The 22,238-nt window shown below is 50.1% G+C and overlaps 1 protein-coding gene across 1 annotated transcript; it reads right to left on the bottom strand.

The window, feature by feature from the left end:
* Positions 1 to 2,740: 2,740 nt before the first annotated feature.
* Positions 2,741 to 6,687, bottom strand: LOC136562943 (protocadherin alpha-8-like). Its single transcript, XM_066560043.1, has one exon. The coding sequence runs from the start codon at positions 5,369 to 5,371 to the stop codon at positions 2,759 to 2,761; it is 2,613 nt and encodes an 870-aa protein (XP_066416140.1). The 5' UTR covers positions 5,372 to 6,687; the 3' UTR covers positions 2,741 to 2,758.
* Between the last annotated feature and the right edge of the window lie 15,551 nt (positions 6,688 to 22,238).

The following is a 22,238-nucleotide window of genomic DNA, read 5'->3' as shown; positions in this document are numbered from 1 at the left end:
ACCCTCCTGAAAGACCTTAAAAAGCACTGGGCACCCACAGCTCCTGAGGATTCATCATGTAACTCAGTCCTTCCTGAATCACTTTCCTCTTGCATGTTCTGAGTTCTTCTCTTCCTTTCTGGAAGGCACTCACTGCCTAGACAGCACACCAAGAACCTTGGGATCTACGAGGCCCCACGGAAAATCTCTCACTCACCTTGGAATGATCCACTTGGCACACACTCCAGCAAAAGCCATGAAGGTAACACCACAACAGTGTCACTAAGAACACTCCCTTGACCTCCTACACATCTGTTTGGTGAAATGAATTTTAGCCCCTCCTCCATTCCTGCTTGCTGGCACCCACTCAGGCTGTGCCTGGAAGCATCAAACAGGAATGAGAGCAGGTAACAGCTGCTCTGCTGGTCCAATGGGGGAACATTCTGCTAATTCAGCAAAAAGATGCCACAACTGAACAGGAACTAAATTACACCAGTCTCAAGACCATCCCTATTTGTTCTATTATTTACCTGTTCTGAACTGGTGCCTTCTTCAGAAGATAAATACTTGTGAGTCAGGAAACCTGGTTTTAAAGGATAATTATGCTTAACATTATCAGTGTTTCTTGGGAAGACCGACAGAAATCTATCACTTATATTCCACAGAAAACAGATAAGATGCAGTGTCCATTATGCACTTCTCTCCCAGGAGAAAAAGGAACCAGACCTGTAAGCTACAGAAATTCTCTCAAAGTAAACCTCAGAAGAGAGGAATAGACATTCCTCAACACAGATGGGCAAGGGCCCAAATATCTGCCACATTGCCAATGAGAGACAGGAAATAAACACAACAACAAACAAACCCAGCAAAACTAAAGCATGTGCAGTTCGATAGGGAAGAGAATAACAATAATAATAATAAAGTCCCATTCTCCTGTATTGAAATGCAACTTTTGGCAACATCTTGGATACCAAGACCCATCTAGCGAGAAAAGAGCAGAGAGGCAATGAGGGAAAGATTCAGAGAAGGCTCTGCTGCATGATCCAAATTCCAAAAGGTTCTCTTTGACCAACAACATCCCACACCAAACCCAAGTAATTAAAGGCACGAAGGGCAGATGGCTTCACTAAGAGCAATACCTGGAAGAACAACAGTGCCCTAAGTTATGCAGAACTTCTGGGTGTCCTGAGAGGATCCCAGGAAAGCAGCACTGTGTGATGGGACCATTCCTGAAGTTTTCTACTGTGATCCTGTATATTGCACCCTGGGAACTGGGACCTCCACAGCAAAACAGACATTCTCCATTCCCTCCCCAAATATGTATGCAAATCCTCCCCTTTCCCCACGCCTGCCACAAAGAATATACAGGGTCCTGCAAATGCATTCTGTGATTCTTTGACTTTTCCCTCATGCCAGGATGCTTTGTGTCTTTTCAGCAATTTGAAATACAAAACAAGTTCTTAAAGGTTCTGCAAATAGTCAATGAACAACACTGATTCCAGTCCCCACAAATCTTCTTCAAGAAAATGACACCAAATCTGAATCACAAATCCAGTCAAAATATGAACTGAGTGGAAGAATTTCTACAATAGAAAACCAGAGCTGGGCTGCTCTGTAGATGTGGAGGATTGGTGTGTACATCCAGACACCAGAATGAGCCATGTGTGATAACAGGAATCACCATCTCTACCCAGACTGACCATACCAGGAGCACAAGAAGGGGGAGAAAAAACACAACAAGATTACACCCAGCCCCTCAACTGCACTTAAATATCATGTCTCAAGAGAAGTACAGATCCACCATGGCAAGAGCTGTGGAAGCTGCTGTAAGTACCCTACAATACACATGGAAAGCAGTTTGTAATGCCACCCTCCCACAAGAACACCCCCAAAACAGCAGCAAAAATGTTCATCAGTTTGCATGTTACCAACTGTTACCCCACATATTCACGGTGTCAGGCTAGAGGCAGTACAAGGAACAGTCTCTGATGGAGATATTCATAACCTCAAAGATCTCCGCGGCCATTTCAATACCACACATTATCTCAAGGGCCAAAAGGTCTCCAATATCAGATCCTTGAAACTTGGGAAAGAATCCTGGGCAGAAACACTCCATGCCAATCCTGCCTCCTGCTAGGCATGCTCCGTTTCTCACTTGGTAACATTAATTCTGGAGAAAAAGGCATCATCTCACATCTCCTATTCCTCTCTTCTTTTGACATGGACCATGATTTTACAGATTATTTCCAGCTCCCTCAGACCAGCCTTCCCACTGCTCCAGAACACCATCCCAGTTTTCACAATGACTCTGTGGGACCAACCAAAATGGAGAAATTACACTCTGCCGATTGAAAATACATTAGACCACAAGTCCAACTGTCCCCACAACTCTTGTAGAGGAAAACGACAGAGAATGAGAACAGAGAAGAAACCAAAGGTGATCCCATCAAAGTCAGCACTCTGCAAAGGCAAAAAGGCAGTACACAGTGCCTGGGGGCTGCTACCAGCACAGCCTCCTGTTTTTGCATTCCTACAATTAAGGCGGCAGAAAATACAACCAGACAGCAAGAGCGCTATCTGCAAAGCTGACTCCTTATAAAAGTGATTTCATTTTAGGGGAAAACAATTCATATCCACGCCTGGACCCTTCACCTGCGGACCGTAACAGCACAGGGCTGCAGCTAAACATTTTTCACTAGCAAGCCTTCCCCTCCAACCAGAAGGAGTTCTGGGGACTGCGGGAGGACCCTGCAACAGATGCAAAGGTGCCTTTGATTTCTTAAGCTCCCGTCCAGAAACCACCCCCCTCACAGCACCGACTGCTCAGGGCACAAAGAAAAAGAGCTAGAAGAAGGAGAGAAGAAGTAAGGTTGAGCAAGGTATTGCCACTGACCGTGTCGAGGAGAGCGGAGGGCTCCGGCTGCGTGTCCTTGGCTGCAGGGCCGGGCAGCGGCGGAGGGAAGTTGGGGCTGAAAACCATGAGGTCGCTCTTGGCAGCACCGTCCGCCACGCACAGGCTGCGGCTGTGGCGCTGCGAGTAGGACCAGCTGCCCACTTCGCTGGCGCACACGAGCGTCGTGGGCCCGGGCCCCGAGAGCACGGCCGCCCGCGGCGCCCAGCGCGACGCCCCGTACAGCACCACGGCCAGCAGGAAGAGGCTGGACACGGCGCAGATGGCCACCACCAGCCACACGTTGGTGGCCGCGCTCGCCGCGCCGGGCCCCAGCTCCGCGCCCGCCGCCGAGCGCGACACCGCGGACGACGACGACGACGACGCCGCCGAGGATCCCGCGGCCAGCGCCGCCTCGGCGGCCTCGAGCAGCGACACGCTGAGCGTGGCCGTGGCCGAGCGCGCCGGCTCGCCGTGGTCGCGCACGACGATCAGCAGCCTCTGGCGAGGCCCGTCCGCCTCGTCCAGCGCCCGCGCCGTGCTCACCTCGCCGCTGTAGAGCCCCACGCGGAACGGGCCCTTGCCCCCTTGCGGCTCGCACAGCTCGTAGCGCAGCCACGCGTTGTAGCCCGAGTCGGCGTCCACGGCGCGGATCTTGGCCACCACCTGCCCCGCCGGCGCCCCCCACGCCGCCCACGCCCACAGCGTGCCCGACTCTGAGCCCGCCCCCGCCAGCGCCGCCGCCGCCGCCTCCGCTGCCGAGCCCGCGGCCGGCAGCAGCGCCGGCGCGTTGTCGTTCTCGTCCAGCACGAACAGCTGCACCGTGGCGTTGCCGCTCAGCGCCGGCTCCCCCGCGTCCACCGCGCGCACCTCGAACTGCAGCACCTGCAGCTCCTCGTAGTCCAAGGGCTGCAGCGCCCACAGGCGCCCGCTCTCCGCGTCCACCGACACGTAGCTCGACGCCGGACGCCACCCCATGCCACCCGACGACGACCCCGCCGCCCCGCCCACGCCCACGCCCAGGCCGCCGTCCCACACCGAGTAGCTGACGCGCCCGTTGGCCGCCTCGTCCGGGTCCCGCGCCCACAGCCGCGCCAGCTCCGCGCCCGCCGCGTTGTTCTCCCGCGCCAGCACCGTGTACACGGCCTGCGCGAACAAGGGCGCGTTGTCGTTCACGTCCGACACCGGCACCCGCAGCCCGCGCCTGGCGCGCAGCGCCGGCGCCCCGCCGTCCTCCGCACGCACCTCCACCTCGTACTCCGACACCCGCTCCCGGTCCAGCGCCTCGCGCAGCACCAGCGAGTACGAGCCCAAGAACGTCGCCTCCAGACCGAACGGCGACGCCGGCCACACCCAGCACCGCACGCGACCGTTCTCCCCCGAGTCCCGGTCCGACACGCTCAGCAGGGCCACCACCGTCCCCACCGACGCGTCCTCCGCCACCGGCACCGACAGCGACGTCACCCACACCTCCGGCGCGTTGTCGTTCACGTCCAGAACCTTCAGTTCCACGCTGCAGTGCCCCGACAGCGGTGGTGTCCCTTGGTCTGTCGCTTCAATACGAAAATCAAATACACTGACTTCCTCGAAGTCCAGGGCTGCTGTGAGGTGAATTTCTCCCGTGTTCGGATTGACGGAAATCACATCTTTTCCACTCGGGGGAATGAAGCTGTTCGCTGTAAAGGTCACTTTGCTATTAGTTCCCAAATCCGGATCCGTGGCATTCACCCTCGTCACCAGCGTCCCCACCTCAGCACTCTCCGGCAGTTGCACTTTATACACGGACTGATTGAATTTGGGCGCGTTGTCGTTTGCGTCCAGCACCGAGATCACCAGCTCCATGGTGCCCGTCAGAGACGGCCGGCCCCCGTCAGTCGCCGTCAGCACCAACCGGTGCACGGGAATCGTCTCCCGGTCCAGAGCTTTCGTTAAAACGAGTTCGGGTACAATATTTCGCTCATTCGATTTCTGTAAATCCAGAGAGAAATGCTCGCTGGGGCTGAGTGTGTAGGTGAGCTGCGCGTTCGCTCCGATATCCGCATCCGACGCGCCCTCCAGCGGGAAACGAGACCCCGGCACAGACAGTTCCGCGATGCTGAGGTTTTTCCGGGCGGCGGGGAAGACGGGGGCATTGTCGTTGATGTCGGTGACCTCCAGCTGCACATGGAAGACGCGCAGCGGCCGCTCCAGCAGCACCTCCAGGCGCAGCGCGCACGGCGCGCTCTTGCCGCACAGCTCCTCCCGGTCGAGCCGCGAGCTCACCAGCAGCGCGCCGCTCGCCCCGCTCACCTCCACGCTCGCCCGCCGGCCCTGCGCCACCAGCCGCAGCCGCCGCGCCTCCGCCTCGCCCGCCTCCAGGCCCAGGTCCTGCGCCAGACGGCCCACCACCGTGCCGGCCTTGGCTTCCTCCGGCACCGAGTAGCGCACCTGCCCGCCCGACAGCGCCCAGGCCGCCTGCAGCACCAGCAGCCGCACCAGCGCCGCACAACAACGCTCGCCCATCCTTCCTGCCGCTCTGCCCGCCGCCAACGCCGCTCTGCCCGCCGGCCCCGGCCCGGGCCCCGCACGGCTCCCCGCCGCCGCCCGGACGCGCCGCCTCTGCTGCCCGGCCCAAGCCGCCCCCCCGCGCTCACAGCCGGGCTCTCCGCCGCACCGGGCCGGAGCCGCCCACACCGAGCCGTTCCTGAGCCTGCAGCGACACCGTGCGCTGCTCCGCCGCCTCACACGCTCCGTGACAGCGCCTGTGCCTCTGATCCGTCATGGCCATCTCCTCTGCTGTTTCTTCCTACCGTGGTCGAATTTCTTTCTCTGTTTCTTTGTCTCTTTTGTCTTTCCTTCTTTCCTTTTCTTCCTTCCTTAGCCTTCTCTAGTTTCTCAGTTGTCTCTTTTTTTATTTTTTCTTTCCGTTTTTCTTCCCTTTCTTCTTTCTTTTTGTTCTCTTTTTCGTCCTTGCCTTGTCATGCCCTATCGTTTACTCCCCTTTCCCTTCCCTTTCCTTCCATTTCTCTTACCCCTGCTGGTCGATCGTTCCTTGCCTCCGGCACTGCGGTGAGCATCATCAAACGAGCGATCAGCACTAATTAGGGACACCAGGGCCGGATGCGGTGCTCTCTGCCAGCCGGACCTTTTTAGGCACCAGCTCCATTCCACATCTAGAGGTAATTGCGGTGCGTGTTGGTCATCTCGCCTGCTTTTCTCTGTCCTTTCTTCTTCGCTGACTTACAGATCTATATTCCTTCTTAACTTTCTCCCTCAGTCCTGTGTTCTTCGGCCATGTTTTTGGTGCACTCTTGTAATGTAATTTATAGTTTCATCCTCTGTTCTTTTCTTTGTAATCTTTTTTGCCTCCTTTCTTTCTTCCTTTCTCATCTTCCTTTCTTTCTGTGTGCAGTGATACCGTCAATGACATGTCACTAAAATAGTTTATGGTTTCTTCTGTTCTCTCTTTTCCCATTTATTTCTTCATCCTTCTCTGCTTCTCGTTCATTTCTGCATTGTTTCTTCCTTCTTTCTCTTCTTTCTCATAGTCTTCTGTTCCCCCGATTCCTTCTCTTCTTCTCTTTTTGCCTATCCTTTGTCTCCTTAACTAAGTAATTTTTCATATGATTACATCACACTCGACATGGAGTGCAAACATATGTTTTGGCAAAAGTCCCCTTCCTCTTTCCTGCTGACTTTCATCTCTCCAGATGAGGAACAAACTTCCTGCTTTTCTGCAATTTATGCAAGACAGACAGACTGTCCCGTCTCCATCGCTTCCCTCCCCTTTTGGAAAACGGATACACTCCTGAACCCATTATCTCAATGAAGAAAATCCACCTCCCTCTGACAGAGCAGCCCAAGCCCCAGCTTTTTCGACATCTGTGCAAAAGGCTTCGATTACACCAAAACCCCAGGGGATTGTTTGAATCTTTCCTTCGGAGATTCAAACCCATCAGAGCTCATTCAAACACCAATCCTCCAAGACCAGCACAGCTCCTGCATGCTATTCATACAGCTCGATGAAGAGCCGTTCCTGCAGCCTGGTGAATGGCAAGCTCTTCTCCATTCCGGCAGACAAGCTCTGCCAGGATACAGCAAGAACCTCTCTATGCAGGGGCAGAGATCCCCAGCTAGGCAGACGTTCGGCAGTTTGTCACCAATAACAGAGCCCACGTGCTACACAGCATGACCTTTCATCAAGGAAGACTCTTCCCTACTCAAATTCAGCCTCCCTATGACAAATCCCCAATCCCTACTCCATGTCACTCAGAGAGAGGGATCACTGCCACAGTACGAAGACACTGCCCCACCACAACATTCCTCATTGATGGGGAAAAAGAAAAGAAAAAGGTGTACGATTTCCCTTTCTCCATTCCGGCAAAGCCGATTTCGTGCTGTGGGAAGATTTCTTACCACAATTTCAAGCTTTTCTTACCACCATTTCAAGCTTCAGGGCAAATTCCTCCACATGCCCACACAGCTCTTGCCTGCCCTTGTTAACATTCACCACCTACCCCACAGCACCTCCCTAAGGAGCACTAAGGACAAGAATAACTTCTGCTGCTACCTCTGTAGCTTCTGTACACAAACCACGGCTCAAAACATTATTAAATACGATTGTGTTACTGACCTGTTTGTGTTCCTGCTTTATTGATCTCTGCAGTGCCGCCGGTTCATATGGAAACCTGCTGCTGAAGGCAGTCAGGCTTTCTGTGGATATAAATGATGTCTTGATTCCAGATCCATCCCTGATGCCATTTTTGTCTGGCCTATGCCATCAATGCAAAGATGAATTCTTCCTACTGTGTCTTTGTAACTTACCTGTATTTTCGTATCACAATCAGCAACAGGGTTTTTTCCCCGAGGAAGACATTCAGACAGTTTGTTTCATATCCCAAATCCTGGTGGAACTAGGCTGTGAAGATGAAGAGTGCTCCTCCCTTCCAGCGCTTCTCTGGAGCAGCCCACGGTAAACAGCAAAAGGAGCCTCTGGCAGGCACTGCTGTCGCCGAGGGCTCGGGTTTATTAAACCCATTAGCACATCCTTTTCTCATTCCTAACATCCACACGGGTTTTGTCCTTCTCCTCCTTGGATTAGGTTTGCAGATTCACACTCTACTTACCATAGACCACAGGTAAACAGACACAGACAAATCCATTCTATCAAGTACAACACCATTTGTTAACTTTTTTCCAGGTGCAGACAACAAAACTGATCTTTTTCATAACAGAGAACTGGCCAGAAAATCCTGCACAGCACAATTTTTGTCAGGTTGATCTGGAGACACGTTCAGGAACTCGTGAATTTCCTGGAATTTTCTGGCAGTTTGTTTTAATTTTTGTAGCAAAAGGAAATAACGGTTTGGGTAGAGATCACTGTCTTGACTCGTGGATAGGAAGAGATGCTGGGGATGATCTTCTGTCAACAAATCAATCATGTTTGCTCCATGTGAATCCAGGACAAGAGGTGTTTAAGCAGGACAGATTTTGGCTTTTGGTGTCTTTTTGTTTGTTTGTTTGCGTTTTTAATTTGGTTATGTTTTAGGTTTTTGGTTTGTTCGGTTGGTTTTTATTTTTATGGCAAGTTTGTTTCAGTTGATTGAAGTTTTCTCCGCTACTTACCTGTTTCTGTTCGCTAAATTAATTCACTTACCTGGAATAAGTAGGTCTTCTCTGGAGAAATATTTCATGCTGTGTTCATGGAGGTGAAAATCTAATGCCGATGTCAGCAAATTCGATCTACAGGTATCTTAAGAGCCGTACTAAGTTAAGGCTGCTGTATGCAAAATGTAGTAGAATGTTTTAAATCAGTAAAACAGCTGTTAATGAGGTGACAAACACTGACGTCGAGGACATAGGACACGGTGTCCTTTTTATTTTGGTCTGAACGCCTGTCTATATAATTTTCATATCCACCAAGTAGCAGCTTCACTAAATGGTTCCACAACGCCAAATATGTGAGCTTAGCTAGATATAAAAATGTTTCTAAACGCGAAGACAGAGTCAAAGACTCCAAGATCACCTACAGGAAGAGTTGTTTCTTGCTTATTCAGATGCAGTCCGTGCGGGATTCTCACACTGATGAAATCCAGCTACTACCCGAGTAGCAGTGGGGTAGGGGGTGACATGGGCGAATCCTTAGGCATTGTAGCATTGCACTACTACCACAGATGCACAACTAAGTGCCTTTTATACCACCTGCACCTATAAGAGGAACCCACAAATGTGCTAAGAAAAAGCTGAAATGATCCTGCAAAAAGCACCCGAGGTAGTGGAAGGCTTGGTTTAGCTAATTCAACTTTGGTCAGCCTCGGAGCATTCCCAGCGCTTCTGACTAAGCAGCGAGATGTGAGGAATGGTGATCTACAGAGAGGATCTGTAGAAAAAATCCGTATAAACTACTCATCTTAACACCCTGAAAGCCCAACAAGCGCCTGAGCGTTACTTGAGCCTCCTCCATTAGGCAGGAACGGATGAAAGCCGAGTTAAAGTCCTGAAAAATAACGTGTTTCGACATTCCAAATTCAGAGCACCCATCAGAGCTCAGGGACTCACCACTGGACTCATAGAGAAGCAAGTACAGCCCAGAGGCAAACACAAGTCAAAAGGTTCGTCTCCTATTGTTCTTTAGAGAGCGGAGAGACACACAGACTTTTCCAGGGGTGTTTGGAATGCTCTGTTTAGAACCCCGCTGAAATTAGATCGTTACTCCAGTTACACTCGGAGACAAGACATGGAGAATTGGCAAGAGAAGGAAAAGCAGCAGCTCCGACAGAATCGCTCCCGTCACACAGGACACTTCCAGCCCCACCACGCCAGGATGGAAAGCACCGCACAGCAGCTCCACATCAGGGAGCCTCAGGGCGACTCTCTCCGCCGACGAGGATCTGGAAAGAAAAGCCCGTTCCCTCCAGAAGGGCAGACGAGTCCCGAACTCGCACCGTGGGATTTGCCTTTGTGTCGTTCTCACCTCCTTGGCGCAGTTTAGCGCTTAGAGCACCGCATAGAAAAGCCGGGTCCGGTTTCAAAGCCTCCTGAGGCCGAAAGCTCTTGTACCATTCAAGAGTACCCTAAGCACCAAGACAAGGGCTGCTCACAGGGTCCCATCGGTCTTTCAGCGAGGCATTCCTCCCTGGACAATGCGGGTGGGGGACGAGGAAGGAGATGCCGTGGTGGCTCAGCGGCCGGAGCACCCACGCACGGGGTTTCGTCTTCGCTTCTGCACATCACCTGCAGCAGTGACCGAACAGAAGGGGTCAGGCTCAGAGAGCGGGGAATGGACAAAAAATCCGTCCCCTTCCCCTTCTGTCTCCGGGGCCTGGCACAGCTGAAGTCCCGACCTTCTTCGGGAAGCTGCTGGCGGTGCCGATGACCGGACCCGCGGTCGGCCCTGAGCTGTCCCGCTCTCCCGGGGGACTCAGTGCCTTGTCAGCTCCTTCATTCCCTCCGCAGAGGCCCAGCTCCCGGCTTGGCCGGGTTTCCACGCCTTAATCCGCAGGAAGAGAAGAGCGGCACCAGTCGGAATGCGCGTTAATAAAATATACAAAAAATAAAATAAAATCTAATAATAATAAAACACTAACAGCCACTGCGAAGCCACTCCCCAGGCAGTGCGTCCGTCCCGGGCCTGCACGGAGCCTCTCGGTGCCGGGGCGGAACCCGCTTCCCTCCACCTCCCCCGTCCTCCCCGCCCCGCCGGAAGCTCCCGGCAGCCTCCGTTCCACCGGCAGCGGCAGCTCCGGGATCGGCGTCGCTGGCGAGAGATGGAGCTGGAGAGAGATGGAGCTCGCCCCAGCGGGTCCCGGCTCTCGCTCATCCCCCGCGGGCAGCGGCTCTTCCCTCGCTGTCTCTCTCCTGTCGCTCGAAGTGCCGTCCTCAAGCATCCTTTTTCGGCTGAGTTCCGCTGTGTGCGGTTTATGGAAGCCCGCACAGGATTTTCTCACGTGTTAAGAGCTGTAGGGTTATGGTGCCTGCCTGGTGGCCGCTCCTGGATTCTCCCTCTAAGGGAAGGCACGTCTGCCCCCACGGACTGCGGGCAGGCAGAGATGTCCTTCAGCAAGAAACATTTTGGTTGCTTATTCCGCGATGAGAGCTCATGCGATGAGCGCTCCACGCTCCCGGCCTTGCTCAGTTAACATAAATGACACTCAGACATTGGCAGTGGCCCAGGAGTCCCGGTTTTCCCGGGACACAGCGGGCACCGAGCCCTGGCCGTGGGCTGAGGGGGTTCTGCCCTGCCCGCTCCTTCGCTGTCAGCGCGGGGAGGAGCTCAGCTGAAAATCCCCCGAGAAAACACATGAGGCACCCTTACAGATGGAGGATAAAACGTGGAGAACAGTATTTATGGGCTGCAATTAGCACTGACCCACAGGAAAAGCGGGAGAGGTCGGGGATCCCGCCCAGGGCTGGACAGCGCCTGGGAGCAGAGCTTCTCTGGGGCAGGACTCTCTGGAAAGGATCTCGGAAAGGAGCCCGAGTTCCCAGGGAGCTGGCCGAGCCTACGAGGCTTGCAGAGATGATGATGAACACCCACGCTGGGCCTGAATCCCCCCATTCTTTGCGGATCCATGCGGGTCCTGTCCCGGGGGTGAGGGAAGCTCCGCGTTGTCCGTCCCTGGAAAAGCCGTGCGGGGACCGGGCGCTGCGGGAGCCCGGCTGGCCGATCCCGCTGCTTTCCATTTGCCGAGTTCATTCCCCAGACACCATTAGAGCTGCCCCTCGGGAGCAGATGGTTCCCCTCCGTCCCGAGCTTCATCCCGGACAGATTGCATACAATTTATTAATAACCCAACAGATGCTCGGGCACTTTCCAGCTCAGATTATATTTCCTGATTGCTCAAATCCCGGCGGGGGGGGAGCTGTTCGTTTATCTTCCACCGTTCCTCTTTGTGCCTTACCAGCACCGACCCCACAAGGAGGGAAAGGGTGACATCCTCGTGTGCGTGTCCCCGTCCTAATTCAGGGTGTAAGTGTCTGATAAGTAAACGTGGCCCGATGCCAGCCTTGGTTTGGGTCTCCGAGCCCCGTGCCCGGGAGAACCGGGCTCTGTGCTGCCGGGGCTGCCCCGCTTCCCCCCGGCACTGCACGGACGGGCCCTCCGGTGCTGCCGGTGCCCGGCTCGCCAGGGTCTGGCACATGTCGTGATTCCCAGTGAAACAGCAGGGACTTACGCCCTTTAATTCCAAGGGTTGTGCTAATTGGGCCGCGAAGAGCCAGGTTCCCCATCCCGGAGCTGCGGGGATTGCTGCATCCAGGTGAAATTAAAACATCATCGTGAAAAAACGCTCGACACGAACTCCCCCAGCCTTGGGCAGTTCAGGCAGCGAGACAGGCAGAGCTGAGGGCCGGTAACCTCTTCTCCCTCACCAACACAGGGTCTGAAGAGAGGAGTATTTGTAATTTCAGGAGGGGGATGTACAAGGAGATATACAGGGCTTATGCCCTGTGAGACCCCTCCTGGAGCAAGATAAAATGCTCCGAGCTCCAGAAAAAGCCATCACAGACCTTTCAGCAATGCTGTGTTCAATTTTAATGTATAAAATGGGCTTTTCTTTGCTCTGTAGGGAGAAGCACAAAAGCAGCAGGTTGTTTATCCTACTGAATAAACTAAATGTAGGTCTCTGAGGGTTCTTATGCAAACCACTTACCTTGAAACACAGCCCCACGGGAAAGTGAGCTATGGAGAGAGGCACAGTAAATGTTTTACATCTTCAAAGCAGCATCCAAATGCCTGGCTCAGCACCAACTACCATCAGGTATCAAGGAAGGTAGGGGCTGCGATTGTAATTAGGAATGCAGGAATCACTTTTAAGGCATAGGTAACAGGATATTTGGGGCTGGAGTTTATTGGAGCCTGAGGCAAGGATTGACCCTAAAGGCTCACGGCTAAAATTAAGTCTTGAGGCTGAAGGTTAATTGCTAAAGAGAGAGTTTGGAGGGAAAATGCATTTATTATTAGGACACATGCCACAGTGTAGCTTTAAAATAAAAATAGGCAATCATTTCTGCTCAGTGGTAAAAGGCACTTCACTTTCTGTGAATGCAGGTGAGAGACACTCTCAGCAATAACAGCAGAAGAATATTAAAGTCTGTTACATTTTTCATAGCCCTTGACATTTGCAATATAATTCCACTTCCTTGCCTTCACCAAGCCAAACAGATTTAGTGCGGGGGGGAGTTTTCTTCATTTCAGCCTCTGTAAATAAAGTCAGAGAATGATGTGGTTGCAGGAGAAATAGTTCCTTCCTCCTTGCTCTACAGCAAGAGGGGAGAGCAGCATGAAATGATGGAAAGGGAAATCAGGGTATAAAAGCTGAGGGGGTTGTTAAGATGGCCAGAGGAGAGGATGCAAGGGGGGGCTGTGGGCTGGCAGAGACTGAGCTCTTTGCAGTTTCAGGCAGAATCCCTCTAATACCTTGCACCCAGAACCCACAGCAATTTCATTTCTTATCCAGAGGTTCCCCTAATGCCTCAGGTTCCCTGAAATGTCCACCAGAAAGGAAGTGCAGGGAAATTCCGACACTGGCACAGGTTTCCTGGCCAGATAGTAGCTTTTAAATCCAGGTTTTAATGCTTTGTCCATCCTTTTTCCTTGTTTTTACAATAACAACTACAAGTATTATCCAATGGCAGAAATTCTTAGAGTTGGTTAAATTAGACAAATGTCTACCTGTAGTTCTTTTCTCTCCCTTTGCTGTACACCAGCTGTGCAGGTCCTGAAAGCCATCTCCTTTTTCTTTCACAGGCCTTCCAAATGCTTACATCCTCGATGAGTTTTACTAGGTCCCAGAATAAAGCAAAGAATGAGCAAAACCTGAGACAGCAACAAATCATTTTCTGGATTGATCAACATTCTTCAATCACTCACCACTTTCTGTCACTGACAAATTGTCAGCACAGTAAGTAAATCTTCCTTAGTCACACACATATTTTAAGGGAATGATGTAATGATGTGATCTGATGCTGTCTTGCTTATTTCTGGTCCTTCTCATTAATAAACTCAAGAAAAGGGAAATACAAGAACAACCAAAATAACAGTGTTACAATTAGAACCTTGTAACAAACCAAACTAAAATTGTAAGGATTGACCTCCTACATTTCCCCCCTTTGTTCCCATCATAATTGCCTTGTGAATGAAAGGCTCAGCTGTACTATTCATCACTTGGAGGGAGAAACATCCATATAGACCAAATGGAATCATCCTCTGAAAGATCAGCTGGATAAACTTGCAGGAGAGACCTCAATTGGCAACTTCAGCTGTCACCAGGGAAAGGGAATGTGGAAATGTCTGGGGAAGAGGGAGAGGGGTGGGGAGCTGGGGCTCCTGCAGCACTTATTCCAAGTAGGAAAAAATGTTCATTTTCTGCAGACTGCTTCTACCTGTACAGATTTCTAAACAGGCACAGGTAATGATGCAGGGCCTGGCTCTGCAGGTTGTCCTTGTACAGTTTGACAGGAAGACATTGAAGTTTTCTCTAAGGTACAAATCTGGTACAAACCTCTGTCTATATTCTAGACAGAAATGGTTGAATTATAAGTGATTGCAGAGACTTGGGCAGTTTGGAAAATTGCTATGACTAGTTGGGCCTCTTCCACATGTCTTAAATCACACTACAGTCTTAGCTACAACTCTCCTCTCCTCTCCTCTCCTCTCCTCTCCTCTCCTCTCCTCTCCTCTCCTCTCCTCTCCTCTCCTCTCCTCTCCTCTCCTCTCCTCTCCTCTCCTCTCCTCTCCTCTCCTCTCCTCTCCTCTCCTCTCCTCTCCTCTCCTCTCCTCTCCTCTCCTCTCCTCTCCTCTCCTCTCCTCTCCTCTCCTCTCCTCTCCTCTCCTCTCCCTCATATTCCCAAAATTTCCAGTGTTTAAACTCAGATGAATGATCCTGGCAGTATCACAGAGACACTTTCTTCTGCCCAAGCAATACCAAAATTACATTGCCCTGTATTTGAGGTGGGAGGCCAAAAATTTGGGTCAGTCAGCAGAGCCTGATGGGTGTGCAAGTAATAGGAGACATGATTGGTGCAGGGCACATCCAGGCTTTGGGAGATTCCTGGGAAGCCTGGCTCCAACTGAGACAAACAAAAAACAGGACAGGTTTGCTTGATAATTCTGCAAAATTTTGCCCTGAGCTACACAAATGTGTACAAACTGTACACAAATGTGATGCAAATATGGAAGTGTTCAAATTGCCTCATTTCTTGCTGTGGTCACAGCAATGTGTTTGGCTATTTTGGGTTAATGAAAGCAAAACCTGTCAGCACAGAATGCCAGAATAGTTGTGTTTAGAAGAGATCTCTGGGCAATACTTGGTGTGTCATGTTGTGTCCCCTTCCTCTGCTCACAGCAGGTTCCTTGGGACTGAATCCAATCAGTGATTTTACTGTTTGTTTCTTTGGGATCAGCTTTCAGCATTTGAAAGCTGAAAAAAAAAAAGGATTTATTTGAAGGGTTTTGCTTGGTTTGTTTTGATGGAGATGTGTCCACATCATTCTTGTTTCAGAGGCATTTTTGTGTACATGAGCTTAAAAATGTTCCCTGTCTTTGTCAAGCCTGCTGCTCTCTGCTCATCTTTAAGGCAACAACCAGCTGTATGTGTGCCAAAAGATTTTACTGGAAAAAACCCCATAAAGCAGCAAGCAATCCAGTTAAGCCAATGAATGACAGCACCACAGCCCCAGCCTAGAAAGCACTGAGAGCTGCATCCAGACTGATGCTTAATTTGCCACCAAAATAAATAAATAAATCAAGCCTTAAGCACCCTGAGGTTCATCAGGGGAAAAAAAAGCCAGTGCAGATTAGCAGATTCCTCACTAGTAACTGGGAGGAAAGGAAAAAAACCCTGGAGCCTGACTCACAGGCTCAGCCCTTGCAACAAATCCAGGCGTTACTGTCCCCTGTATTTTGCAAACTGCAGGATGTCAGGGGCTGCAAATTTCCATCAGACACCCTAGTCAGACTTGCAGCATAGAAAACTGTCCTTGGTCTTTAATTTTTTTTTCCTTTCCTTATCATTTTAGTCTCTTTTGGACAAAAGCACATTCAGGTCTGCCCCACAGGATGATCTGCTGTCTCTTCTCTCTGTCCAGGGCCCAGTTCCAAAGGGCTCACTAGAAAGCTGCAGCCTGGGGGATTCTGCAGCTGCTTTATTTGTTCTGGAGAACATCAGACAATGCTGCTTTCCCAATTTTTCTGTTAGTACAAACTTCTTATCAGGCTTATACCACTGCCTTGTTTACCACTTCATGGCTTTTCCACTGAATCCCAGAAAGAAGCCAGACATACAATCCTAATGAAAAGCTCAGCATGTAAAGAGAGAATTTATATTTCAGTTCTTGCCTTTGCTATTGGTTTTACAAGTGATTGCTCATCAGAAACCAATTACCCCAGAAAGACTTGGGTTTGGGTCCCTACTGATGTTAGCAGGATGAATAGCCTCATTTACAGTCTCTCAACTGGAAAACAAAAAGTAATGATAATAAAAAAAAAAAAAAGTATTTTCTAATTCTCTCTGCCTCCATTGTAATTCACAAGAAAATTAAACTAATAACTCTCTCTGTGAGCGTGTTATGCAGATGCCAGGAGTCAGGGATAAATGTATGAAACTATCCCAGGGAAAGTCCCCCGGGAAGGAACCTCTGAGCAGACAACTATTATACCTTGCAACACTCAGAGCTTCTCCAGCAATGCAATCTGTGCAGAGAGGAGGCTCTTTCAATTTCCTTTCCTCTCCCTCCCCCCCTTTTCAGTTGAATTCCACTTGCAGGCAGCAAAAACTTCCATGATTTTTTGCTGGGCTTATTTCCCACTCCATCTCCATTCCCCATTTGCATTTAGAGGCCGTTTTTTCTTTATGAAAAAAATTCCCCATGCCAACAGAATCAAGCTCTTCAGAAATGGCTCCCAGAGTGGTCTTCCTTCCTAATACCTTCAGCAACCAGGCAGGAAAGCTTGGGGAGGTGGCACGAGGGTCCCCACTGTGTGCTGTGAAGATCCCTGCAGCTCACATCCATGTTTTAAATTCATTTTTATCATTTAAAGAAGAGATAGCATTAATAAAAAAAAAAAAAAAGAGTGTGTGATTTGTCTGCCCATCTCCAAGAGAGGAGGAGCAGGAATGAACTTCCAGCTCCTCCCTTGCAAGACTGGGGGTGTTTTGCTGGTCCCTGAGATTCCCTGTGTGGATTTTGGACACACAAGGCTGGGCACAGCAGGGCTCAGGAGGCACAAGCACAGCAGATGGATGGTCCTGTCCCAGCTGGGTGCTGGTGGAGCTGTGGGTAACATGGAGGGGGCACCATCTCACCAGGGATTTGGGAGTTTGCAGCCAAATCTTTGTGGATCTTTATGGATACACAGGAAAAGCAGAGCAAAACTGGAAGTGACTGGGTCGGGCTTCTGTTCAAAGCAGGGTCAGATTTGGTTGAAATGCACAGGGGAGCTACAGCAGATATGAAATTTGGACACAAAAAGATGCAAAAAAGAGGCCAGAAGGTGGGTCCTGAAGCGACAGCAGGAGCCTGCTGGAGGCTGCTCGGATACCAAAGGAGCACAACCATCAGAGTGTGTGATATCTGATGGGCATTGAGGGGTTAAATGGTTCATGTCACATGGCACAAGGAGCCAAGAGGACTCTTGGGGAACATGGGGAAAGGATTCAGCCCCAGATGATCATCCCTTTGATGATCTCCTTACATTCTGGGGCAGCTGTCAGGCTGTTCTGCAGGGGGAGATTAAGACAAAGAGGTGGTTTAGGTAAGCAAGTGGATTATAACATGGCATTTCCTAGAAATAGGAAAAAGATAAATTTCACTTTTAGGAACTAATTTCAGGATTACGTTCCTGAAGTTTGGTCTGTTAGGAGATACTCAAATGGTAAATCTTTTCCTCTGATCTCTGATAAAAAGCTAATGTCAGAGGGGTGCTGGGCATGTCTCCTCTAAATGATATTAAAGGAAGATCAAGAAGGAAAGTGGGGACAAGATCGAATCCTACAGGTGGGATTCAACCCCAGATTAAACTCCTTACATTTAGATCCCTGTGTGGATATGTTCCATCTGCACTCTGGGGAGCTTTGGAGATTTAGTCAATAGAGACTGAACAACTGCAGAGCAAGAGCAGTGACAAATTAATCCTAGAGTCCCCAGCCTTCACCCTCGGCAGTATGAAAAAAATTCCTGTCAGCTAAAATACCAAGAAATAAGGACATGGACTTAAAAGTAAACTCATCAAACCAGTGAGGCTCCCCTGTGATGCCACAGTCTAAGCTAACCTCTGAATTTCAGATATACTTGGGCTGGAAGAATCTCTGTGTTATTGTCTGCACCATGCTGAACTCCAGTGCTTTCTAGAGGAAAATTTGGACACAGAAATTGGGTGACTCACTGCAATAGAACAGAACAAATTCAGACAGCTCATCTTTTCTCTGGGTTCATGTAACAGTTTAACCCCAATTTTTCTATTTCCCATGCAGCCTGCTATCAGAGAGTCTCTGCATCCTGGCCTATCAGAAATCCTACAAATGTTCATAATAATTTTCTTGATTGATGGTTGCTTTTCCTGCTTCTATTTCCTTTGTGTGATTTATTTTCTATGAAGGCAAAATGTATGATAAGAGACTTCTGGAGCTATTTAATGATATTTTCTCTTGTAGACATCATTGAAATGGACGGATTGGATGTGAAGACCTTAGTGAACCTTCTGGGAATCTTTGTTCTCTCTCAATTTCTTCTGACGCAGTATTTTTCACCTGTTGTTGCAGATATTCCTAGCAATGAATTAAAATAAATATCTCATCAGGAATGCCTGCAGATCCTCTGAATGTATTTCTGATAGTTGACTGCACAAATGTTTTATTTTTCAATCCGTTTAACATGAGCTTGTTTGCCTTGCTTGCTGGCGCTGGAGGAGCACTCTGAATCCTGAACACTGAAATAAAAATCACTGCTATTGTTTAAAACATGCAAAAATGTATCATTTATTCAAATGTAAGATTTGTAAGTCATTGAATTTCATGGGAGAAGAATCATTAGTCAGAGTGCAGGCTGCACTAGGGGTCATATTTAATTTATTTTCAAAGCCTTCATTCGTGCTTTTTGGTCCAGTGTGTCATAAGTTATTCAATACACAAAGGTGTCTACTTATGTCTCAAAGTAATTAAGCTGATTAAGTCATATTATCACTAACAAGAAGCATTAATTCCACTTGAGTGAATGCTGCAAAACAGAGCCAGTGACATTTCCACCACTTAAACTGAAAATACATTATAGGCTAACTGGGAAGCAAAAGTTTCCCTCAGCCCTGGCCTGTTCTTCCATCTGATCTCTATGGAGGAGTTGGCAAGTGATGTTTTCAGAGCAGTGAAAAGAGAAAAGGTGCAAAGGAGCAGAGGAAATCAGCACGTGACAATCATGCAGACGTTTTTCAGTGTGGCACAGGCTAAGCTATTATGACAGAAGCTAAAGAATATTTATTTCTACAAAACATTTACCAAGATCAAAAAAGGAAACAGGAGGAAGGGATCCAGCCAGGAACAGGCTGCTTTGTTGGTGGGTTCAGGGACACATTTAAGAGGCAATTTGAAAAGAAACCCAAATGGATCCTGACCCAGTCTTGAATAAATTAAGGCAGGTTCCAGCATCATCGAGGAGAGGAGAGGAGAGGAGAGGAGAGGAGAGGAGAGGAGAGGAGAGGAGAGGAGAGGAGAGGAGAGGAGAGGAGAGGAGAGGAGAGGAGAGGAGAGGAGAATAAATTCCTAGTATCTTTGGAAGATCTAATTAACCACTGAGTGCCACAGATTGGGCTGGATCCAAGGTCCATGCAGAGGTTCTCATGGATTTTGGCTCTGTCCTGCCAATACCTCTGGGAACTGAGACCCACCTGTACCCATGGCTGTAGCCAGCCTGACCCAGCTGCATGCAGAGTGCTGTGTCCATGCTGAGGCTTTTTGGGGAATTTGCTGGCTGCTTCTTGATTCTGTGTGTGGCAGATGGGAGCAGATCTGAGCATCAGCCCCTCTGGGTCTTTCCCTCTGGCCTCTTTTCTCTCTACCTCTGGATTCGTTTTGTCTCTCTGGGACACATTTTCAAGTCATTACAGAGGTACAAGTGATGTTTCCATCTGAGCAGTCTATTCAGCAGCAGCAAAAGCACAAACCCCTGTTTGTGCTGGTGCCCAGAAGTGCTGTGTGCCTGCCTTGCATGGCCTGAAGCATTTTGCAGCCAACTGCACCACATGGCAGCTTTCCCACTGTCCTAGAAGCAAATCTCAAGCTGGCTGGCGGGTCCCTGAAAGCCAAATTTGCCTCTGGATCTCTGAGAGAGCTGGAACATGTGAGAGAGGCACCCAGAGAGGGTTCTGCTGAGCAGATCTCCAAAGGAGCTCTCATGCCCAGTGCATTACCAGGCTACAGAAACCAGCTAATGCTCAGGAGTGTTAGCACAGGGAGAGTTGTAAAAATAACCAGTTGTAGGGCAAAGACCTTGCATTTTTAATGAAACCCTGTCCCTGTGGGAGAGCTTCAAAGGAGATCTCATCTATTAGATGGACGATTCTGACCAGACATGCCCTTTGAAGAGGGATAGTAGTATGGTTGAATTGGATTTATGCAAGTCCTCTCTGCCCTAAAGCATGTCCCTTTTTATTGTCCTTTTTATCAGTATGGTGATTGAAATGAAAGATTCAAACTGAGCTCCTGTCAGTGCAGGTTTTCCTTCAACTGAGCAAAAGCAGATTCTGGGGGAATGTGGGGTGCTGGGGCCTGGGCTGGGTGCTGGCTGCTCAAATCCCTTTTGGAAGGTGCCTGAACTGAACATGAAAACCTGGGGGTCAGCAAGAAGTACAGATATGTGTGTGTGTGTGTGTGTGTGTCATGGTCAGGAGTAATGGACAGGACATGGAAGCAATTCAGTGGGTATCAGTGAGCCTTGGTAGCAGGGATTAAAAAATGCCAAGAAAATACTCTGGAGAGTGAGAGGGGAGATGGCAAACCTGTCCCCCTTGGTTGCTCAACCCCACGATTTTCCAAAGACAGAGATGCAAAATGCAACTTTAATATATCTGTGGTGTTTGGGGGTCAGCTTTGAGATCAATTTCCCTTTGGGAAGCCACACCTGGGAATCTGATGCAGAACACCAGTCCCATGTGCTCATTTAGCCCATGGATGCCATGGAGCACAGGCTGTGCTGGATGCTTTTGCTGTGTGAGCTGGAGCACAGTGAGCAGCTGGGCCCTCCTGCAGAGGGGCTGCAGTCCTCTCCCAGTGCTGACCAACACCAAAATGCAGCAGAGGTACTGCCAGGGTTAATCCAGGAGAGGGAGAGGCTTGCTGCCCTGCAGGGGCTCAGGTCCATTTGATGCTTTTATTACTTCTTGAGGCTGTTATTAATCTTATTGTATCACTTTATATAATTCCCTTGCTCTTTTGAAGCAGTGGAACAGGCTAATACTGTGCAGAGGTCTCAGGCAAGCTGTTTGGGGTTCTTTTTTACCCTTAACACTCTCTGGAGACCCTTGAAGAATGCACTTGGCAGCATAAAATCCTTCATCCTACTGTCTAATTGGGACAGGGAATATTTCATCTACCCGCAGCCAGGCAGATGTGAGCTGGGATTGAAGTCACCAGCAGCAGCCAGGTCCCTTTCATGTCCAAAGCTTTGTCCTCCCGGGCCCCTGGCTCCCACGAGGCCCCTTTGAGAGCTCTCTGGCCCTGCTTCCACTGAAGAGCACATTGCCCCCTTGCAGACAAGGACTTTTCTGTGTTAATCCCAAAAGCTGCATTGCAGCCTCCCCGAGCCAGCCACCAGCAAGTTCAGGGTATGGGAAGGACAACCATGGCCTGGCCACCTCAGGACTTCATCTGGAGGCCAAGTGCTTCCCACATCAAACCAAGAGACATCCCACCAACAGATACAGGCTTGCCCATCCCCAGGGAGCTGCCCCTACACCTGGCACAGGTCCAGGTTATCTCTGTGGGCCCTGTGGGTGCCTATCCAGGGAAAAGGGCAAAATAACCAGAGAAATCACTGTAACAACCACGAGTTGTTCTGCCATTAGTGCCACATCCAGCCCCTCTCCCAGCAGCTCATGGATGCCCCCACCACGGTGCAAATCTCCCCCTGCCCGAGCTGGAGCATTGAGCAAGGAGCTGTGTGACATCTCCAGCTCTTCTGGCCATGACCCCAAAGTGCTCCTGAGTCCAGGGAAGGAGGGAAGGGGACCTTGAGCCCCCAGAATCCAGGTGAAGTGAATAAAATGAGCTCTAGGCACAAAAGGAGCTCTCTGCTCCAGAAGTCAGAAGGACAGACGTATTTCCTGGAGCTGGGAGTGCTGCTCCAGGAGCTGTGCAGCAACCCCTGCTGTTGTGTGCAACTCAGGGACAGCCAGGAGCCAGGG

The sequence above is a fragment of the Molothrus aeneus genome, chromosome 15 (genome assembly GCF_037042795.1).
Source record: "Molothrus aeneus isolate 106 chromosome 15, BPBGC_Maene_1.0, whole genome shotgun sequence".
NCBI classification, from domain to species: Eukaryota; Metazoa; Chordata; class Aves; order Passeriformes; family Icteridae; genus Molothrus; species Molothrus aeneus.
This window is presented reverse-complemented; position numbering and strand designations above follow the sequence as displayed.